Source organism: Salmo salar, chromosome ssa18 (genome assembly GCF_905237065.1).
Source record: "Salmo salar chromosome ssa18, Ssal_v3.1, whole genome shotgun sequence".
NCBI classification, from domain to species: Eukaryota; Metazoa; Chordata; class Actinopteri; order Salmoniformes; family Salmonidae; genus Salmo; species Salmo salar.
Genome location: NC_059459.1, coordinates 44,874,550 through 44,897,960, shown reverse-complemented (window position 1 = coordinate 44,897,960; position 23,411 = coordinate 44,874,550). Strand labels below are relative to the sequence as shown.

The 23,411-nt window shown below is 48.4% G+C and overlaps 1 protein-coding gene and 1 long non-coding RNA gene across 3 annotated transcripts in view; both read right to left on the bottom strand.

The window, feature by feature from the left end:
• The window catches only part of LOC106577298 (methionine synthase), a 39,945-nt gene that overhangs the window by 3,028 nt on the left and 13,506 nt on the right, over positions 1 to 23,411 (bottom strand). For both annotated transcript variants that reach the window (XM_045701185.1, XM_045701186.1), the window contains 20 exons: positions 23,234 to 23,346; positions 22,787 to 22,927; positions 22,127 to 22,312; positions 20,140 to 20,319; positions 17,453 to 17,569; positions 14,724 to 14,864; positions 12,739 to 12,828; positions 10,889 to 11,041; positions 9,458 to 9,565; positions 8,989 to 9,089; positions 8,702 to 8,769; positions 7,545 to 7,665; positions 7,277 to 7,358; positions 6,237 to 6,335; positions 4,850 to 4,925; positions 4,137 to 4,292; positions 2,962 to 3,158; positions 939 to 1,139; positions 393 to 585; positions 3 to 115 (listed from right to left, as the gene is read on the bottom strand). In XM_045701185.1, the coding sequence (XP_045557141.1) occupies positions 3 to 115; positions 393 to 585; positions 939 to 1,139; positions 2,962 to 3,158; positions 4,137 to 4,292; positions 4,850 to 4,925; positions 6,237 to 6,335; positions 7,277 to 7,358; positions 7,545 to 7,665; positions 8,702 to 8,769; positions 8,989 to 9,089; positions 9,458 to 9,565; positions 10,889 to 11,041; positions 12,739 to 12,828; positions 14,724 to 14,864; positions 17,453 to 17,569; positions 20,140 to 20,319; positions 22,127 to 22,312; positions 22,787 to 22,927; positions 23,234 to 23,346 (2,636 nt within the window). The remainder of the gene's footprint in view (positions 1 to 2; positions 116 to 392; positions 586 to 938; positions 1,140 to 2,961; positions 3,159 to 4,136; positions 4,293 to 4,849; positions 4,926 to 6,236; positions 6,336 to 7,276; positions 7,359 to 7,544; positions 7,666 to 8,701; positions 8,770 to 8,988; positions 9,090 to 9,457; positions 9,566 to 10,888; positions 11,042 to 12,738; positions 12,829 to 14,723; positions 14,865 to 17,452; positions 17,570 to 20,139; positions 20,320 to 22,126; positions 22,313 to 22,786; positions 22,928 to 23,233; positions 23,347 to 23,411) is intronic.
• Positions 10,150 to 10,878, bottom strand: LOC123728720 (uncharacterized). The gene is made up of 3 exons (XR_006760431.1): positions 10,659 to 10,878; positions 10,376 to 10,516; positions 10,150 to 10,259 (listed from the first exon to the last, which is right to left on the bottom strand). It is a non-coding gene; the product is annotated as an uncharacterized lncRNA (long non-coding RNA).

Here is a 23,411-nt window from a genome sequence, read left to right as displayed (position 1 = left end):
ACCTGTTCTCTGGTGATCTTTCCCACTGCGAAGTAGGTAGCTTTAGGGTTAGAGAAGTACAGCCCAGAGACGGCAGCTGCTGGGGTCATGGCCAGAGACTCCGTCAACTTGATACCTGGGAAGAAGAAAAAAAAAAACATCAGACATCATCGTCGTCAAAACCTCATTTAGAAGACTTCCTCAAGCGGCTCAAGTTATCGGTCATAAAACACAAAAAGAAGTCTACAATGCAGAAACTACTCTACACCCCTATCTCAATTAAACCTTAATCTGCACTGATAGGAAAAGACTGGACAGGTGGAAACAATATGTTTGGAAGCTCCTCGTTAGGCCGTCTTTCACCTGGTCAGTTGTTTCAGATCAGTTCAGATGAAGGGAGAGGAGGTGCCTACCCGTTTTCTCCTCCACCTCGCCCAGCGTCCACATGGCAGTCTTCTCAGTGTGGTCAGGCTGGGAGGGGTATCCTGCTGCTGGCCTGATGCCCTCGTAACGTATCCTGTGCATGTCCTCAGTCAGGAGGTTCTCCTCCACGCTATAGCCCCACAGTTCCCTACGCACCCTGGCGTGGAGCTCCTCAGCAAACGCCTGGCGGACGGGAGACACACAGACCTTTAGCTTCTCATGGACTCTAACGTCACTGTTTCACCTGGCCTATTAGTGGCTTCCTATTGGCCTGTAGTTATCAGTCTATCATGTATGGCTTCCTATTGGCCTGTAGTTATCAGTCTGTCATGTATGGCTTCCTATTGGCCTGTAGTTATCAGTCTGTCACGTATACCTCAGCCTGACGGTCAGTATAGTAACACTAGAGTCCATACCTCAGCTAGACGGTCAGTATAGTAACACTAGAGTCCATACCTCAGCCAGACGGTCAGTATAGTAACACTAGAGTCCATACCTCAGCTAGACGGTCAGTATAGTAACACTAGAGTCCATACCTCAGCCAGACGGTCAGCCAAAGCCTTGACCATGATACTGTTGTAGTCTTCTCCCTGGGTCTCAAACTGTTTGCTCAGCTCCTCCACTCCAAACACAGCTACAGCAAACATCCCCATGTAGTCAGACACACCGCTGGCCCTTGGGGCCACGAAGTCAGACAGGCAGTAGTAGGGGTCTGAGCTGGCACTGTCCTTCTCTGCCTACAAGACAAAACACACAGTTATCTTACAATACATGCTTGTTGTTAGGGTCAGACCCCATTTAGTCCGCTGGTCCATTGTTTGGTCTGTAGACTTGTTAGTCGACCCAGATTTCTTTAGTCGAGCAGTAGCAACACAATAATAACAATTGGTGTACGAGACACCTTTCTGATTGGCTCCTGTCTGAGCGGACTGATCCATTGTGGAGGCCTGTCTGAGCGGACTGATCCATTGTGGAGGCCTGTCTGAGCGGACTGATCCATTGTGGAGGCCTGTCTGAATGGACTGATCCATTGTGGAGGCCTGTCTGAGCGGACTGATCCATTGTGGAGGCCTGTCTGAGCGGACTGATCCATTGTGGAGGCCTGTCTGAGCGGACTGATCCATTGTGGAGGCCTGTCTGAGCGGACTGATCCATTGTGGAGGCCTGTCTGAGCGGACTGATCCATTGTGGAGGCCTGTCTGAGCGGACTGATCCATTGTGGAGGCCTGTCTGAGCGGACTGATCCATTGTGGAGGCCTGTCTGAGCGGACTGATCCATTGTGGAGGCCTGTCTGAGCGGACTGATCCATTGTGGAGGCCTGTCTGAGCGGACTGATCCATTGTGGAGGCCTGTCTGAGCGGACTGATCCATTGTGGAGGCCTGTCTGAGCGGACTGATCCATTGTGGAGGCCTGTCTGAGCGGACTGATCCATTGTGGAGGCCTGTCTGAGCGGCCTGATCCATTGTGGAGGCCTGTCTGAGCGGCCTGATCCATTGTGGAGGCCTGTCTGAATGGACTGATCCATTGTGGAGGCCTGTCTGAATGGACTGATCCATTGTGGAGGCCTGTCTGAATGGACTGATCCATTGTGGAGGCCTGTCTGAATGGACTGATCCATTGTGGAGGCCTGTCTGAATGGACTGATCCATTGTGGAGGCCTGTCTGAGTGGACTGATCCATTGTGGAGGCCTGTCTGAGTGGACTGATCCATTGTGGAGGCCTGTCTGAATGGACTAATCCATTGTGGAGGCCTGTCTGAGTGGACTAATCCATTGTGGAGGCCTGTCTGAGTGGACTAATCCATTGTGGAGGCCTGTCTCAGTGGACTAGTCACACAGGTGCTAGTCACACAGTCACTAGCTGCAGCAGGGAGGAGAGAGAGACAGCAGGGAGGAGAGAGAGACAGCAGGGAGGAGAGAGACAGCAGGGAGGAGAGAGAGACAGCGGGTGCTAGTCACACAGTCACTAGCTGTTTTGTTAAACACAGAGCAGCAATCAAATCAATTGCTGGTCGAATCCCTCGAGTCATGTGTGTCTTAATTATTTCATCAAACAGTGTGCTTAAAGCATCAGACCAGCTCAGTGAATGTTGTTGATTTGATTAAAACACACAGGTTGTTTCTATATATGGAAAAATACGTTTTAACATTTAGACCAATTGATTGGGTTGAAAAGAACAGATAGATTCTTGGTTGACCAAGATTTCTTTTTTTTGTCGGGGACAGCCCTACTTGTTATAGGTTTACAACGGAAATTAATTGAACCCAGACCCCAGACCCCGCCCCCACACAGACAGACCCCACACAGACCCCGCCCACACACACACAGACCCCGCCCACACACCCAGCCCACACATCCAGACCCCGTCCCCACACCCCGCCCACAGACTCCGCCCCCACACACACAGACCCCACACAGACAGACCCCGCCCCCACACCCCACAGACAGACCCCAGACCCAGCCCACACACCCAGACTCCGCCCCCACACACACAGACCCCGCCAACACAGACCCCATGAACAAACAAACCCTGTTCCAGATCTCCTCTGCTACTCACCTGTTGGCGTAGTCCATAGAAGGTGGCGAGGGGCGTGGCGGAACGAGGTGTGACGTCATGCTCGTACACCTGGATGTCGTCTCCTACACTCTGGGCGGGCCAGAAGCCCACCAGGCCACGCCCCCAGAGACCTTTATTATCTATCAGTCTGTTGAGGAGTCGCTGAGCGTCGTCAAACACCCTCCGAGCCTCCTCACCTGTACAGGTCCATTATAACATCACAGTATTATCTACCAGTCTGTTGAGGAGCCCTGAGCGTCGTCAAACACCCTCCGAGCCTCCTCACCTGTACAGGTCCATTATAACATCACATTATTATCTATCAGTCTGTTGAGGAGCCCTGAGCGTCATCAAACACCCTCCTCACCTGTACAGGTCCATTATAACATCACATTATTATCTATCAGTCTGTTGAGGAGCCCTGAGCGTCATCAAACACCCTCCTCACCTGTACAGGTTCATTATAACATCACATTATTATCTACCAGTCTGTTGAGGAGCCCTGAGCGTCATCAAACACCCTCCTCACCTGTACAGGTCCATTATAACATCACATTATTATCTACCAGTCTGTTGAGGAGCCCTGAGCGTCATCAAACACCCTCCTCACCTGTACAGGTCCATTATAACATCACATTATTATCTACCAGTCTGTTGAGGAGCCCTGAGTGTCATCAAACACCCTCCTCACCTGTACAGGTCCATTATAACATCACATTATTATCAGTCAATCAACCACAGCCACAATATCATATTACACCTGTCAATCAACCACAATATCATATTACACCTGTCAATCAACCACAGGTCCAATATTATATTACACCTGTCAATCAACCACAATATCATATTACACCTGTCAATCAACCACAATATCATATTACACCTGTCAATCAACCACAATATCATACTACACCTGTCAATCAACCACAATATTATATTACACCTGTCAATCAACCACAATATCATATTACACCTGTCAATCAACCACAATATCATACTACACCTGTCAATCAACCACAATATACTACACCTGTCAATCAACCACAATATCATATTACACCTGTCAATCAACCACACTATCATATTACACCTGTCAATCAACCTCCATAGAAATACAATCACAACACTAGAATGGCGATAGCATTACATGTATCTCTATGGCCTCTACGTACCCACGGTTTTGTCCTTGAAGATCTTGGGGTACCCTCTGTTAGGGTACTTCCCTCTAAGCTGCCACACGTCGAAGAAAGGCTTCCAGTCGATATAGTCCACCAGCCTCCGCAGATCATACCCCTCAAACACACGGGTACCCAGGAACTGAGGACACACTGACAGGAGGAGGGAGAGAGAGCAGGAGAGAGAGGGAGAGAGCGAAAGAGAGCGAGCGAGAGAGAGCGAGAGAGAGGGAGAGAGCGAAAGAGAGGGAGAGAGCGAAAGAGAGGGAGAGAGCGAAAGAGAGAGAGAGAGCAAGAGAGGGAGAGAGCGGGAGAGAGAGAGAGCGAGCGGGAGAGAGAGAGCGAGCGGGAGAGAGAGCGAGCGGGAGAGAGAGCGAGCGGGAGAGAGAGCGAGCGGGAGAGAGAGCGAGCGGGAGAGAGAGCGAGCGGGAGAGAGAGAGAGCGGGAGAGAGAGAGCGGGAGAGAGAGAGCGGAGAGAGAGAGCAGGAGAGAGAGAGAGCAGGAGAGAGAGAGCAGGAGAGAGAGAGCAGGAGAGAGAGAGCAGGAGAGAGAGGATCAGTCACCATAGTCAAGGTATTGTCTATCAAAATATGACTGACCTACATCGGTCAGACAGAAATAAGTCTCATATTTTCCATTACAATGACAAGCAGACAAATGCCTTCCTGAAGTCCTAGAGGACAGTTGATCCCAGGACATTAGGGTCTTACCTGGTTTGGTCTGAGAAAGCCAGTCCACATGGAGTCCTTTCGCCCTGGCCTGGGCTAGAGACAGGAAGCGCCTCTCCTGAGAACACAGACACACAGAGACTCCTTTCATCATCTACCTGAACAGCTCTCAGACAGCCCAGCCATTGCAGTGTAGTGTACCAAACTACCAGCTAGGGGTCTGGACCAGTGTTGAGGACCAGGATTCATCAACTGTAGTAGTCCTAACCCTGCAACTGTGGCCCTTAGACTGGAACAACTGCTCCCTTCTAGACTGTTCCAGGACAGGACAGGACAGTCTGTTAGACTGGAACAAATCCCCCCTTCTAGACTGTTCCAGTACAGGACAGTTTGTTAGACTGGAACAACTCCCCCCTTCTAGACTGTTCCAGGACAGGACAGGACAGTCTGTTAGACTGGAACAACTCCCCCCTTCTAGACTGTTCCAGTACAGGACAGGACAGTCTGTTAGACTGGAACAACTCCTCCCTTCTAGACTGTTCCAGAACAGGACAGGACAGTATGTTAGACTGGAACTACTCTTCCCTTCTAGACTGTTCCAGTACAGGACAGTCTGTTAGACTGGAACAACTCCCCCCTTCTAGACTGTTCCAGTATAGGACAGTCTGTTAGACTGGAACAACTCCCCCCTTCTAGACTGTTCCAGGACAGGACAGTCTGTTAGACTGCAAACCCTCCTCCCTTCTAGACTGTTCCAATACAGGAAAGTCTGTTAGACTGGAACAACTCCTCCCTTCTAGACTTTTCCAGTACAGGACAGGACAGTCTGTTAGACTGGAACAACTCCCCCCTTCTAGACTGTTCCAGGACAGGACAGTCTGTTAGACTGCAAACCCTCCTCCCTTCTAGACTGTTCCAATATAGGAAAGTCTGTTAGACTGGAACAACTCCCCCCTTCTAGACTGTTCCAGTACAGGACAGTCTGTTAGACTGGAACAACTCCCCCCTTCCAGACTGTTCCAGTACAGGACAGGACAGTCTGTTAGTCTGGAACAACTCCTCCCTTCTAGACTGTTCCAGGACAGGACAGTCTGTTACACTGGAACAACTCCCCCCTTCTAGACTGTTCCAGTACAGGACAGGACAGTCTGTTAGACTGGAACAACTCCTCCCTTCTAGACTGTTCCAGGACAGGACAGTCTGTTAGACTGGAACAACTCCCCCTTCTAGACTGTTCCAGTACAGGACAGTCTGTTAGACTGGAACAACTCCCCCCTTCTAGACTGTTCCAGGACAGTACAGTCTGTTCCTAATACAGAGCCCTAGACTTCATCCAATGATACTAATCTCCTTCAGAGTGTTTTAGTGGTCCAGTGTGTGTGTTACGTGCGTATGTTTGTCTGTGTGCGTGCGTGCGTGTGTTTCTCACCTTTAGAGAGTCGTAGTGGTCCTGTCTGATGTCTTCGTACTCCTCTGTCGTCTCCTCAAAGAACTCCTCCTTCACGTTCTCATCTAACAGCTGAGAACACTGACAGACACAACACGGAGGTTCATCTAACAGCTGAGAACACTGGCAGAGACAACACGGAGGTTCATCTAACAGCTGAGAACACTGGCAGAGACAACACGGAGGTTCATCTAACAGCTGAGAACACTGGCAGAGACAACACGGAGGTTCATCTAACAGCTGAGAACATTGACAGAGACAACACAGAGGTTCATCTAACAGCTGAGAATAAGCAGCTGTACTAAGTGAGGACCACAGTATCTACTGACAGGAAGTGTAGTGTGGGCTGTACTAAGTGAGGATACACAGTATCTACTGACAGGAAGTGAAGTGAGGACCACAGTATCTACTGACAGGAAGTGTAGTGTGGGCTGTACTAAGTGAGGACCACAGTATCTACTGACAGGAAGTGTAGTGTGGGCTGTACTAAGTGAGGATACACAGTATCTACTGACAGGAAGTGAAGTGAGGACCACAGTATCTACTGACAGGAAGTGTAGTGTGGGCTGTTCTTAGTGAGGACCACAGTATCTACTGACAGGAAGTGTAGTGTGGGCTGTACTAAGTGAGAACCACAGTATCTACTGACAGGAAGTGAAGTGAGGACCACAGTATCTACTGACAGGAAGTGTAGTGTGGGCTGTACTAAGTGAGAACCACAGTATCTACTGACAGGAAGTGTAGTGTGGGCTGTACTTAGTGAGGACCACAGTATCTACTGACAGAAAGTGTAGTGTGGGCTTTACAATGTGAGGACCACAGTATCTACTGACAGGAAGTGTAGTGTGGGCTGTACTAAGTCAGGACCACAGTATCTACTGACAGGAAGTGTAGTGTGGGCTGTACTAAGTGAGAACCACAGTATCTACTGACAGGACGTGTAGTGTGGGCTGTACTAAGTGAGGACACACAGTATCTAGTGACAGGAAGTGTAGTGTGTCTAGTCAGTGTAGTGTACGTACCACCACCACACTCCTGGAGGCATCCAGAACATGCACCACAGGACAGCTGTAACGGGGAGCGATCTTCACCGCCGTGTGGGTCCTGTTACACACAGAGGCTTCACATCAGACACAGGGTCAACAAGGGGTCAGGAAGTAAGCGAGTTGAAAGGTCATGGTAAAGCTAATGATGGTGTGTGTTGAAAGACGCATCACATCAGAAACAGGGTCAACAAGGGGTCAGGAAGTAAGCGAGTTGAAAGGTCATGGTAAAGAAAATGTGTCTTACTTGGAGGTGGTGGCCCCTCCGATCAGCAGTGGCGTCTTCATCCCAAGCCGCTCCATCTCCTTGGCAACGTAGATCATCTCATCCAGCGAGGGCGTGATGAGGCCAGACAGACCGATGATGTCTGTAGGGTAGAGGGATACACAGGAAGTTCAGCTGGAGGGACTACTTCCAAAAGAGCAGTTCACTCATTCCATCTCTGATTTCAGTCCCCAATCCTACTCCTTCTCTAGCCTGGTCCCAGATCTGTGGTTTATAGCCAACTCCAACTCCTAGCAGTTGGAAAGACAGCCCAAACTGATCTGGGACCAGGTTAATCACCACTTACTGTCCTAGTGCCACCCAGTCAGACAGCCCAAACTGATCTGAGACCAGGTTAATCACCACTTACTGTCCTAGTGCCACCCTGTCAGACAGGACAAACTGATCTGATCTGGGACCAGGTTAATCACCACTTACTGTCCTAGTGCCACCCTGTCAGACAGCCCAAACTGATCTGGGACCAGGTTAATCACCACTTACTGTCCTAGTGCCACCCTGTCAGACAGCCCAAACTGATCTGGGACCAGGTTAATCACCACTTACTGTCCTAGTGCCACCCTGTCAGACAGGACAAACAGATCTGATCTGAGACCAGGTTAATGACCACTTACTGTCCTAGTGCCACCCTGTCAGACAGCCCAAACTGATCTGATCTGGGACCAGGTTAATCACCACTTACTGTCCTAGTGCCACCCCGTCAGACAGCCCAAACTGATCTGGGACCAGGTTAATCACCACTTACTGTCCTAGTGCCACCCTGTCAGACAGCACAAACTGATCTGATCTGGGACCAGGTTAATCACCACTTACTGTCCTAGTGCCACCCTGTCAGACAGCCCAAACTGATCTGGGACCAGGTTATTCACCACTTACTGTCCTAGTGCCACCCTGTCAGACAGGACAAACTGATCTGAGACCAGGTTAATCACCACTTACTGTCCTAGTGCCACCCTGTCAGACAGGACAAACTGATCTGAGACCAGGTTAATCACCACTTACTGTCCTAGTGCCACCCCGTCAGACAGCCCAAACTGATCTGGGACCAGGTTAATCCTATTGATTAAAGCCGAGCTACAGTACAGTGGAACTGATGAGCCATAAGGTTCATGTTAACACACCTGCTTTGCAGTCGATGGCTTCCCTCAGTATCCTGTCGCACGGAATCATGACCCCCAGATCGATCACTCTGGGAAAAGGAAACGGGGTTAAGGACAAGGTCATGGAAAGATACAGGAACAAATCAAACTTTATTACATGCTGCGAATACAACAGGTGTAGTAGACCTTACAGTGAAATGCTGAATACAACAGGTGTAGTAGACCTTACAGTGAAATGCTGAATACTAGAACAAGAGAACACAATAGAACAACAGAGAACACACAAGAACAACAGAATACACCCCTACCTGAAGTTGTTGCAGCCCAGCACCACTCCTACAATGTTCTTCCCGATGTCGTGGACGTCTCCCTTCACTGTGGCCAACACTATGGTGCCCTGGTAGGGGTCCTAACAGAGATCATTAATGTAGAGGAGAGAGCTGTGATGAATCAGTCCCTTCACTGTGACCAACACTATGGTGCCCTGGTAGGGGTCCTAACAGAGATCATTAATGTAGAGGAGAGAGCTGTGATGAATCAGTCCCTTCACTGTGACCAACACTATGGTGCCCTGGTAGGGGTCCTAACAGAGATCATTAATGAAGAGGAGAGAGCTGTGATGAATCAGTCCCTTCACTGTGGCCAACACTATGGTGCCCTGGTAGGGGTCCTAACAGAGATCATTAATGTAGAGGAGAGCTGTGATGAGATGGAGAGACAGAAACAGACTGTAGAGACAGAAACAGACTGTAGAGACAGACGGACAGACAGACTCACAATCTCCTCTACTGATCCTGATGCCAGTAGCATGGCCTCCCTCTCCTTCTCCATGTAGGGGATCAGGTGGGCTACAGCCTTCTTCATCACACGTGCTGACTTTATCACCTGTTACACACAGACCGACAGACAGAGACAGGATCATGAGAAGAATAGATACCTCCTGTATTTTCTCCTCTGTGATCTCTTCCTTCCTACCTGAGGAGATCATGGATCTGTCCACTCCTCCATCTCTTCCCCCCTACCTGAGGATATCTCTTCTCTCCTACCTGAGGTTATCTAGGATCTGTGTACTCCTCTCTCTTTCCTCCTACCTGAGGAGATCATGGATCTGTCCACTCCTCCATCTCTTCCCCCCTACCTGAGGATATCTCTTCTCTCCTACCTGAGGTTATCTAGGATCTGTGTACTCCTCTCTCTTTCCTCCTACCTGAGGATATCATGGATCTGTCCACTCCTCCATCTCTTCCCCCCTACCTGAGGATATCTCTTCTCTCCTACCTGAGGTTATCTAGGATCTGTGTACTCCTCTCTCTTCCCCCCTACCTGAGGATATCATGGATCTGTCCACTCCTCCATCTCTTCCCCCTACCTGAGGATATCATGGATCTGTCCACTCCTCCATCTCTTCCCCCCTACCTGAGGATATCATGGATCTGTCCACTCCTCCATCTCTTCCCCCCTACCTGAGGATATCTCTTCTCTCCTACCTGAGGTTATCTAGGATCTGTGTACTCCTCTCTCTTTCCTCCTACCTGAGGATATCATGGATCTGTCCACTCCTCCATCTCTTCCCCCCTACCTGAGGATATCTCTTCTCTCCTACCTGAGGTTATCTAGGATCTGTGTACTCCTCTCTCTTCCCCCCTACCTGAGGATATCATGGATCTGTCCACTCCTCCATCTCTTCCCCCCTACCTGAGGATATCATGGATCTGTCCACTCCTCCATCTCTTCCCCCCTACCTGAGGATATCATGGATCTGTCCACTCCTCCATCTCTTCCCTCCTACCTGAGGATATCATGGATCTGTCCACTCCTCCATCTCTTCCCTCCTACCTGAGGATATCTCTTCCCCCCTACCTGAGGATATCATGGATCTGTCCACTCCTCCATCTCTTCCCTCCTACCTGAGGATATATTGGATCTGTCCACTCCTCCAACTCTTCCCTCCTACCTGAGGATATCTCTTCCCTCCTACCTGAGGATATCATGGATCTGTCCACTCCTCCATCTCTTCCCTCCTACCTGAGGATATCTCTTCCTTCCTACCTGAGGATATCATGGATCTGTCCACTCCCCTCTCTTCCCTCCTACCTGAGGATATCTCTTCCCCCCTACCTGAGGATATCATGGATCTGTCCACTACCCTCTCTTCCCCCCTACCTGAGGATATCATGGATCTGCACTCCTCCATCTCTTCCCTCCTACCTGAGGTAGGAACATCTTCCCAGCTCCAAACAGGTCTCCCACCACCTTCATGCCGTTCATCAGGGGCCCCTCGATGACGTGTAGGGGCCTCGGATAGAGTTCAGCCTGGGACCTCGCCTCCTCTGTGTCCTCTACCACATACTTATCTATACCCTGGAAAGAGCGAGAGAGAGACAGAAGAGATATCGATAGTAATTGTGATGGAGAAAGAGAGAGATTTGTACCTTAAATGTATATGTACCTGAAAATAACTTAGTCCCTGCAGTATGTGATCAGTAGAGAGAGAAAATAACTTGTTACCTGCATGCCACTAGCCTTGATGAGCCCATACTATACCAATCTTGATGAGCCCACACTATACTAACCTTGATGAGCCCATACTATACCAACCTTGATGAGCCCATACTATACCAACCTTGATGGGCCCATACTATACCACCCTTGATGGGCCCATACTATACCACCCTTGATGAGCCCATACTATACCAACCTTGATGAGCCCATACTATACCAACCTTGATGGGCCCATACTATACCAACCTTGATGGGCCCATACTATACCAACCTTGATGGGCCCATACTATACCAACCTTGATGGGCCCATACTATACCAACCTTGATGGGCCCATACTATACCAACCTTGATGGGCCCATACTATACCAACCTTGATGGGCCCATACTATACCAACCTTGATGAGCCCATACTATACCAACCTTGATGAGCCCATACTATACCAACCTTGATGAGCCCATACTATACCAACCTTGATGAGCCCATACTATACCAACCTTGATGAGCCCATACTATACCAACCTTGATGAGCCCATACTATACCAACCTTGATGGGCCCATACTATACCAACCTTGATGGGCCCATACTATACCAACCTTGATGGGCCCATACTATACCAACCTTGATGGGCCCATACTATACCAACCTTGATGGGCCCATACTATACCAACCTTGATGGGCCCATACTATACCAACCTTGATGGGCCCATACTATACCAACCTTGATGGGCCCATACTATACCAACCTTGATGGGCCCATACTATACCAACCTTGATGGGCCCATACTATACCAACCTTGATGGGCCCATACTATACCAACCTTGATGGGCCCATACTATACCAACCTTGATGAGCCCATCTATACCAACCTTGATGAGCCCATACTATACCAACCTTGATGAGCCCATACTATACTAACCTTGATGAGCCCATACTATACTAACCTTGATGAGCCCCATACTATACTAACCTTGATGGGCCCATACTATACTAACCTTGATGGGCCCATACTATACTAACCATGATGAGCCCATAACCATGATGAGCCCATACTATACCAACCTTGATGGGCCCATACTATACCAACCTTGATGAGCCCATACTATACCAACCTTGATGAGCCCATACTATACCAACCTTGATGAGCCCATACTATACTAACCTTGATGAGCCCCATACTATACTAACCTTGATGGGCCCATACTATACTAACCTTGATGGGCCCATACTATACTAACCATGATGAGCCCATAACCATGATGAGCCCATACTATACCAACCTTGATGAGCCCATACTATACTAACCTTGATGAGCCCATACTATACCAACCTTGATGAGCCCATACTATACCAACCTTGATGAGCCCATACTATACTAACCTTGATGAGCCCATACTATACTGACCTTGATGAGCCCATACTATACTGACCTTGATGAGCCCATACTATACCAACCTTGATGAGCCCATACTATACTAACCTTGATGAGCCCATACTATACCGACCTTGATGAGCCCATACTATACTGACCTTGATGAGCCCATACTATACTAACCTTGATGAGCCCATACTCCAGCCTCTCCTCCACAGTTCCCTCTCGCCACTCGTCCGTCTGGACCACCTTCTTCCCTCCTTTGGCACAGCTCTGAAAACGACAGGATTCTCTTCAGAGAAAAACTATGGGAACTAGTATACTGTACTAGGGATCAGGTAACCACAGCGAGAAGGGACATACAGCCACAGAGTTACAGTACATGTACTGTGTTAACTAATATGTACCTGTTCATACAGCAAAATATGTACTGTGTGTAAAGCACAAACCTGTTGTTGGATATGTACTGTAACGGTTGTGCATGTAAACCATATACTGGTGCATACAGGCACAGTACGTTATACTAGGATATGTACTGTACTGTGTAAACCATATGCAGTGCCTTTGGAAAGTATTCAGACCCCTTGACATTTTCCACATTTTGTTATGTTACAGCCTTATTCTAACATGTATTGTTTATTTTCCTCATCAATCTACACACAATACCCCATCATGACACAGCAAAAACAGTTATTTTAGAAATGTTTGCTAGTTTATAAAATTAAAACGGAAATACATTTACATAAGCATTCAGACCCTTTACTCAGTACTTTGTTGAATCACCTTTGGCAGTGATTACAGCTTCGTGTCTTCTTGGGTATGACGCTACAAGCTTGGCACACCTGTATTTGAGGAGTTTCTCCCATTCTTCTCTGCAGATCCTCTCAAACTCTGTCAGGTTGGATGGGGAGTGTAGCTGCACAGCTATTTTAAGGTCTCTCCAGAGATGTTCGATCGGGTTCAAGTCCGGGCTCTGGCTGGGCCACTCAAGGACATTCAGAGACTTGTCCTGAAGCCACTCCGGAATTGTCTTGGCTGTGTGCTCAGGGTTGTTGTCCTGCTTGAAGTTGAACCTTCGTTCCCAGTCTGAGGTCCTGAGTGCTATGGGACAGGTTTTCATCAAGGATCTCTGTACTTTGCTCTGTTCATCTTTTTCCTCGATCCTGACTAGTCTCCCAGTTCCTGCCTCTGAAAAACATCCCAACAGCATGATGCTGCCACCACCATGCTTCACTGTAGGGATGGTGCCAGGTTTCCTCCAGATGTGATGCTTGGCATTCAGGCCAAAGAGTTCAATCTTGGTTTCATCAGACCAGAGAATCTTGTTTATCATGGTCTGAGAGTCCTGTGCCTTTTACTGAAGAGTGGCTTCCGTCTAGCCACTCTACCATAAAGGCCTGATTGGTGGAGTGCTGCAGAGATGGTTGTCCTTCTGGAAGGTCCTCTCATCTCTACAGGGGAACTCTAGAGCTCTATCAGAGTGACTATCGGTTTCTTGGTCCCCTCCCTGACCAAGGCCCTTCTCCCACGTTTGCTCTGTTTAGTCGGGCGGCCAAGTTGGTTCCAAACTTCTTCCTTTTAAGAATGATGACGCCACTGTTCTTGGGGACCTTCAATGCTGCAGAAATGTTTTGGTACCCTTCCCCAGATCTGTGCCTTGACACAATCCTGTCTCGGAGCTCTACAGACAATTCCGTCGACCTAATGGCTTGGTTTTTGCTCTGACATGCACTGTCAACTGTGGGACCTTTATATAAACAGGTGTGTGCCTTTCCAAATCATGTCCAATCAATTGAATTTACCACAGGTGGACTCCAATCAAGTTGTAGAAACATCTCAAGGATGATCAATGGAAACAGGATGCACCTGAGCTCAATTTAGAGTCTCATAGCAAAGGGTCTGAATACTTATGTAAATATGGTATTTCTGTTGAACAAATTTGCCAACATTTCTAAAAACCAGTTTTTCGCTTTGTCATTATAGGGCTAATGTGTGTAGATTGCTGAGGAAAAAAAAAAATATTTAATCCATTTCAGAATAAGGCAGTAACGTAACAAAATGTGGGAAAAGTCGAAGGGGTCTGAATTCTTTCCCGAAGGCAATGTACAGGTGCATACAAGCACAGTAAGATAAACTAGGATATGTACTGTAGTGTGTAAACCATATACCTGTGCGTACAGCAGTAGCTTCTCTGTGGCCTCTGGGTCTTTGTTCCAGATGAGGTTCTCACACATGAGTAGGAGCTCCTTGTCAATATCATCATAGACAGGCAGGCTGCCAGCGTTCACTATGCCCATGTCCATGCCATCCTATAGGAGACAGCAGGACAACAGGGTTACTCATGTAGTGATAACGTAGTAGGGCAGCTACCTAGCTAGATGTCGATAGCACTGCATGAGTCAGCCAGTGGCTAACGTAGTAGGTCCAGTAGCTAGCTAGATGTCGATAGCCACTGGCTAACGTAGTAGGGCAGCTAGCTAGCTAGATGTCGATAGCCACTGGCTAACGTAGTAGGGCCGCTAGCTAGCTAGATGACGATAGCCACTGGCTAACGTAGTAGGGCAGCTACCTAGCTAGATGACGATAGACACTGGCTAACGTAGTAGGGCCGCTAGCTAGCTAGATGTCGATAGCCACTGGCTAACGTAGTAGGGCCACTAGCTAGCTAGATGTCGATAGCCACTGGCTAACGTAGTAGGGCCGCTAGCTAGCTAGATGTCGATAGCCACTGGCTAACGTAGTAGGGCCGCTAGCTAGCTAGATGTCGATAGCCACTTGCTAACGTAGTAGGGCAGCTACCTAGCTAGATGTCGATAGCCACTGGCTAACGTAGTAGGGCCGCTAGCTAGCTAGATGTCGATAGCCACTGGCTAACGTAGTAGGGCCGCTAGCTAGCTAGATGTCGATAGCCACTTGCTAACGTAGTAGGGCAGCTACCTAGCTAGATGTCGATAGCCACTGGCTAACGTAGTAGGGCCGCTAGCTAGCTAGATGTCGATAGCCACTGGCTAATGTAGTAGGGCCGCTACCTAGCTAGATGTCGATAGCCACTGGCTAACGTAGTAGGGCCACTAGCTAGCTAGATGTCGATAGCCACTGGCTAACGTAGTAGGGCCGCTAGCTAGCTAGATGTCGATAGCCACTGGCTAACGTAGTAGGGCCGCTAGCTAGCTAGATGTCGATAGCCACTTGCTAACGTAGTAGGGCAGCTACCTAGCTAGATGTCGATAGCCACTGGCTAACGTAGTAGGGCCGCTAGCTAGCTAGATGTCGATAGCCACTGGCTAACGTAGTAGGGCCGCTAGCTAGCTAGATGTCGATAGCCACTTGCTAACGTAGTAGGGCAGCTACCTAGCTAGATGTCGATAGCCACTGGCTAACGTAGTAGGGCCGCTAGCTAGCTAGATGTCGATAGCCACTGGCTAATGTAGTAGGGCCGCTACCTAGCTAGATGTCGATAGCCACTGGCTAACGTAGTAGGGCAGCTACCTAGCTAGATGTCGATAGCCACTGGCTAACGTAGTAGGGCCGCTAGCTAGCTAGATGTCGATAGCCACTGGCTAACGTAGTAGGGCCGCTAGCTAGCTAGATGTCGATAGCCACTGGCTAACGTAGTAGGGCCGCTAGCTAGCTAGATGTCGATAGCCACTTGCTAATGTAGTAGGGCCGCTAGCTAGCTAGATGTCGATAGCCACTGGCTAACGTAGTAGGGCCGCTAGCTAGCTAGATGTCGATAGTCACTGGCTAACGTAGTAGGGCCGCTACCTAGCTAGATGTCGATAGCCACTGGCTAACGTAGTAGGGCAGCTACCTAGCTAGATGACGATAGCCACTGGCTAACGTAGTAGGGCAGCTACCTAGCTAGATGTCGATAGCCACTGGCTAACGTAGTAGGGCCGCTAGCTAGCTAGATGTCGATAGCCACTGGCTAACGTAGTAGGGCCGCTAGCTAGCTAGATGTCGATAGCCACTGGCTAACGTAGTAGGGCCAGTAGCTAGATGTCGATAGCCACTGGCTAACGTAGTAGGGCCAGTAGCTAGATGTCGATAGCCACTGGCTAACGTAGTAGGGCCGCTAGCTAGCTAGATGTCGATAGCCACTGGCTGACTCATGCAGTGCTAATGTAGTAGGGCCGGTAGCTAGCTAGATGTCGATAGCCACTGGCTAACGTAGTAGGGCCGGTAGCTAGCTAGATGTCGATAGCCACTGGCTGACTCATGCAGTGCTAACGTAGTAGGGCCGGTAGCTAGCTAGATGTCGATAGCCACTGGCTGACTCATGCAGTGCTAACGTAATAGGGCCGGTAGCTAGCTAGATGTCGATAGCACAGCATGAGTCAGCCAGTGGCTATCAACATCTAGCTAGCTACCCGCCCTACCTTGATAGCGCGGTAGAGGAGGGTTCAACCTGATGGCGCGGTAGAGGAAAGGTTCAACCTACCTTGATGGCGCGGTAGAGGAAAATTCAACCTACCTTGACAGTGCGGTAGAGGAAGGTTCAACCTACCTTGATGGCGCGGTAGTGGAAGGTTCAACCTACCTTGATCGCGTGGTAGAGGAAGGCTCCACCTACCTTGATGGCGTGGTAGAGGAAGGTTCAACCTACCTTGATGGCGCGGTTGAGGAAGGTTCAACCTACCTTGATGGCGCGGTAGAGGAAGGTTCAACCTAACTTGATGGCGCGGTAGAGGAAGGTTCAACCTAACTTGATGGCGCGGTGGAGGAAGGTTCAACCTAACTTGATGGCGCGGTGGAGGAAGGTTCAACCTACCTTGATGGCGCGGTAGAGGAAGGTTCAACCTACCTTGACGGCGCGGTAGAGGAAGGCTCAACCTACCTTGATGGCGCGGTAGAGGAAGGTTCAACCTACCTTGATTGCGCGGTAGATTCAACCTACCTTGATGGCGTGGTAGAGGAAGGCTCCATGCATGGCCTCTCTGATGACCTCCATGCCTCTGAAGGAGAAGGACAGATTGGACAGGCCTCCACTGATCCTGGCCCCAGGTAACAACTCCTGTAGAGAATATATATATATACTGCTCAAAAAAATCAAGGGAACACTTAAACAACACAATGTAAGTCAATCACACTTCTGTGAAATCAAACTGTCCACTTAGGAAGCAACACTGATTTACAATAAATTTCACATGCTGTTGTGCAAATGGAATAGACAACAGGTGGAAGTTATAGGCAATTAGCAAGCCACCCCCAATAAAGGAGTGGTTCTGCAGGTGGTAACCACAGACAACTTCTCAGTTCCTATGCTTCCTGGCTGATGTTTTGGTCACCTTTGAATGCTGGCGGTGCTTTCACTCTAGTGGTAGCATGAGACGGAGTCTACAACCCACACAAGTGGCTCAGGTAGTGCAGCTCATCCAGGATGGCACATCAATGCGAGCTGTGGCAAGAAGGTTTACTGTGTCTGTCAGCGTAGTGTCCAGAGCATGGAGGCACTACCAGGAGACAGGCCAGTACATCAGGAGACGTGGAGGAGGCCATAGGAGGGCAACAACCCAGCAGCAGGACCGCTACCTCCGCCTTTGTGCAAGGAGGAGCAGGAGGAGCACTGCCAGAGCCCTGCAAAATGACCTCCAGCAGGCCACAAATGTGCATGTGTCTGCTCAAACGGTCAGAAACAGACTCCATGAGGGTGGTATGAGGGCACGACGTCCACAGGTGGGGGCTGTGCTTACAGCCCAACACTGTGCAGGACGTTTGGCATTTGCCAGAGAACACCAAGATTGGCAAATTCGCCACTGGCGCCCTGTGCTCTTCACAGATGAAAGCAGGTTCACACTGAGCACATGTGACAGACGTGACAGTCTGGAGACGCTGTGGAGAACGTTCTGCTGCCTGCAACATCCTCCAGCATGACCGGTTTGGCGGTGGGTCAGTCATGGTGTAGGGTGGCATTTCTTTGGGGGGCCGCACAGCCCTCCATGTGCTCGCCAGAGGTAGCCTGACTGCCATTAGGTACCGAGATGAGATCCTCAGACCCCTTGTGAGACCATATGCTGGTGCGGTTGGCCCTGGGTTCCTCCTAATGCAAGACAATGCTAGACCTCATGTGGCTGGAGTGTGTCAGCAGTTCCTGCAAGAGGAAGGCATTGATGCTATGGACTGGCCCGCCCGTTCCCCAGACCTGAATCCAATTGAGCACATCTGGGACATCATGTCTCGCTCCATCCACCAACGCCACGTTGCACCACACTGTCCAGTGTGGTGCTGAGTTGGTGGATGCTTTAGTCCAGGTCTGGGAGGAGATCCCTCAGGAGACCATCCGCCACCTCATCAGGAGCATGCCCAGGCATTGTAGGGAGGTCATACAGGCACGTGGAGGCCACACACACTACTGAGCCTCATTTTGACTTGTTTTAAGGACATTACATCAAAGTTGGATCAGCCTGTAGTGTGGTTTTCCACTTTAATTTTGAGTGTGACTCCAAATCCAGACCTCCATGGGTTGATAAATTGGATTTCCATTGATTATTTTTGTGTGATTTTGTTGTCAGCACATTCAACTATGTAAAGAAAAAAGTATTTAATAAGATGATTTCTTTCATTCAGATCAAGGATGTGTTATTTTAGTGTTCCCTTAATTTTTTTGAGCAGTATATATACACACACACACATTAAATACTGTAGTATATACTGTTAGAAGGACAGGTGGATCCTGGCCCCAGGCAACAACTCCTGTAGAGAATATATACACACACATTAAATACTGTAGTACATACTGTTAGAAGGACAGGTTGATCCTGGCCCCAGGCAACAACTCCTGTAGAGAATATATATATATATATATATATATATATATATATATATACACACACATTAAATACTGTAGTATATACTGTTAAAAGGACAGGTTGATCCTGGCCCCAGGCAACAACTCCTGTAGAGAATATATACACACATTAAATACTGTAGTATATACTGTTAAAAGGACAGGTTGATCCTGGCCCAAGGCAACAACTCCTGTAGAGAATATATACACACATTAAATACTGTAGTATATACTGTTAAAAGGACAGGTTGATCCTGGCCCCAGGCAACAACTCCTGTAGAGAAGATATATGTACTATATAGTATATACTGTAGTTTATACTGTTAGAAGGACAGGTTGATCCTGACCCCAGGTAAAGACTACAGAAAACACAGTATGGGTCATTTACAGGACATGAAAGCCTGGAAGCCCACACTGCCATGCATGTTGTTTGCATTCCCCCTGAGGTGAAATCCATCTCCTTTCATTTCACATTTACATTTTAGTCATTTAGCAGACGCTCTTATCCAGAGCGACTTACAGTAGTGAATGCATAAATTTTTTCTCCGTACTGGTCCCCCCCCCATGGGAATCGAACCCACAACCCTGGCGTTGCAAACACCATGCTCTACCAACTGAGCCACACGGGACACGGGACCTTTCCCAGGCAGACCCTGGACAGCTGAGTGCTGAGTAACATCACCACTGGTATCAATATAGAAAAAAAACACAGTCCCATAGAAATCCCCCGGGAGAGTGACAACGATAAGCAGTGTTGTGACCGCGTTAGCAGAAACATTGACCCGGTCTCAACTGACCTTGATGAGCCTTGTGGCTCTGATGAAATTGATGGCGTACTCGCTGTGTTCCTCCATGCCCGTGCCGATGGTCAGGATGTTGGGGTCAAAGATGATGTCGTTGGGGTCAAAGCCCACTTGCGTTACCAGGAGGCGATAGGCTCTGCTACAGATTTCGACCTTGCGCTCTGTCTCCGTAGCCTGTAGGAACCAGAGAAGACAGCTGTTCCAAAGGTCTGATTGTTTCCCCCCGGGGCCAACAGTCTTTTTTTTATCCATGAGGTAACAGGTTCCAAACCCCCCTTGTCGTAGGAGTAGTGTTGCAGTCTGCCAAGCACCCATAACCCACAGCAGCATGGGATGGAACCCCACCCCACCTACCAATTTCATCCTGTCCCCCCCCCTCTAAGAATGTTCAGCGGCAAGAAAAAGTAATGTGAACCCTTCGGAAATACCTGGATTTCTGCATAAAATTGGTCATAAAATTTGATCTGATCTTCATCTAAGTCAAAAGAGACAAAACACAGTCTGCTTAAACTAATAACACGTTTTCACACCGTGTAAACATTCACAGTGCAGGGTGGGAAAAGTATGTGAACCCTTGGATTTAATAACTGGTTGACCCTCCGTTGGCAGCAATAACCTCAACCAAACATTTTCTGTAGTCACGGATCAGACCTGCACAACGGTCAGGAGGAATTTTGGACCATTGCTCTTTACAAAACTGTTTCAGTTATGCAATATTCTTGGGATGTCTGGTGTGAACTGCTCTCGAGGTCATGTCACAGCATCTCAATCAGGTTGAGGTCAGGACTCTGACTGGGCCTCTCCAGAAGGAGTATTTTCTTCTGTTGAAGCCATTCTGTTGTTGGTTTACTTCTGTGTTTTTTGGGTCGTTGTCCTGTTGCATCACCCAACTTCTGTTGAGCATCAATTGGCAGACAGGTAGCTTAACATTCTCCTGCAAAATATCTTGATAAACATGGGAATTCATTTTTCTGTCGATGATAGCAAGCTGTCCAGGCCCTGAGGCAGCAAAGCAGCCCCAAACCATGATGCTCCCTCCACCATACTTTACAGTTGTTATGAGGTTTTGATGTTGGTATGCTGGGCCTTTTTTTCTCCACATAGTGTTGTGTGTTCCTTCCAAACAACTCAACTGTAGTTTCATCTGTCCACACAATATTTAGCCAGTAGCGCTGTGGAACATCCAAATGATCTTTTGTAAACTTCAGAAGTGCAGCAATGTTTTTTTTGGACAGCAGTGGCTTCTTTTGTGGCGTCCTCCCATGAACACCATTCTTGTTTAGTGTTTTACGTATCGTAGACTCGTCAACAGAGATGTTAGCATGTTCCAGAGATTTCTGTAAGTCTTTAGCTGACACTCTAGGATTCTTCTTAACCTCATTGAGCATTCTGCTCTGTGCTCTTGCAGTCATCTTATGCAGGACGGCCACTCCTAGGGAGAGTAGCAACAGTACTGAACTTTCTCTTACAGTGGACTGATGAACATCAAGGCTTTTAGAGATACATTTGTAACACTTTCCAGCTTTATGCAAGTCAACAATTAATCTTAGGTCTTCTGAGATCTATTTTGTTCGAGGCATTGTTCACATCAGGCAATGCTTCCTGTGAATAGCAAACTAACATTTTGTGAGTGTTTTTATAGGGCAGGGCAGCTCTAACCAACATCTCCAATCTCGTCTCATTGATTGGACTCCAATTAGCTTTTTGGAGAAGTCATTAGCCTACGGGTTTCACATACTTTTTCCAACCTACACTGTGAATGTTTAAATGATGTATTCAATAAAGACATAAAAATACAATAATGTGTGTGTTATTAGTTTAAGCACACTGTGTTTGTTTGTCTATTGCTGTGACTTAGATGAAGATCAGATCAAATTTGTTGACCAATTTATGCAGAAATCCAGGTAATTCCAAAAGGGTTCAACATACTGTTTCTTGCCACTGTATATCCTACCATCTCCTTTCCAGCTGTCAGTCTCACCTGACCCTCCTCGTCGAAGGCCATAACAACCACGGCAGCCCCGTAGCGTCTGACAGTCGTAGCTCTCTGGAGAAACTCCTCTTCTCCTTCCTTCAGACTGATGCTGTTCACGATACACTTCCCCTGACAACACTTCAGTCCCGCCTTGATCACCTCGAAGTTAGATGAGTCTATACACAGAGGTACCTAGGAGAGGAGAGGAGAGAGGACACCTGGAAGTTAGACGAGTCTATACACAGAGGTACCTAGGAAAGGACAGAGGTACCTAGGAAAGAGAGAGAGAGAGAGAGAGAGAGAGAGAGAGAGAGAGAGAGAGAGAGAGAACACCTGGAAGTTAGACGAGTCTATACACAGAGGTACCTAGGAGAGGAGAGGAGAGAGAGGGGAGGATAAAGAGGAGAACTAGGAGAGCTGGGTAAGTGAACTTCAGCTTTAGTAAGGGCCTAAAGGACTTATTCTATAGATGAACTCTGCTCTTACAGTGGTCTTATTTTCCCTGCATCTCCCAGCACTTCAACGATATGGTTCAGTTTCCTGTAGCTCAGTACATAGTAACATTACTTATTTGGTACAGTATCACAGGAAATGGTTTAGAAAACATGATTAAACGTCAGAGTGTGCAGGTATCTTATCTTTTTGAAATGTCCAGTTGATTCCTACCCTGGCGATGTCAGGCTCGGAGGCTATGAGACAGCAGAACCGGGCCATGGCGGCAGGACCCTCCAGCATCCCCTCATCCATGTTGATGTCCAACACCTGGGCTCCCATCTCCACCTGGGTCTTGGCTATGCTCAACGCCTCCTGGAGACAGTCAGGGACCCAGTTCACAGACAGGGACCCGGTTCACAGACAGGGGCCCGGTTCACAGACAGGGACCCGGTTCACAGACAGGGACCCGGTTCACTACCTGAACTTGTCCAATAAGTCATTTTTAGTTTTTGTTTCAAAATGTTTTGATACGGTGTGCCCTACTGAACATGGCCCTGGTACACCAGACATGGGTATAGAAGATAAGATATTGCAAGCTACAATGATCATGCGATCTGTATTCGACTGAGTTTTATTTCAGGTGGTATCACGAGGAGGATAAAAAGAGAGACAGTTCACCTCATAGTTTCCCGACATGATCAGCTTGGCAAACTTCCTCGATCCAGCCACGTTGCAACGTTCGCCGATGTTGACAAAATTAGTGTACGGACCGATCCTGAACGGCTCCAGACCTGCGACACAAAAATATATGATCAAGCTGTGGTGAAATGCTTATCAGTGGTTTGTTGCTACTATT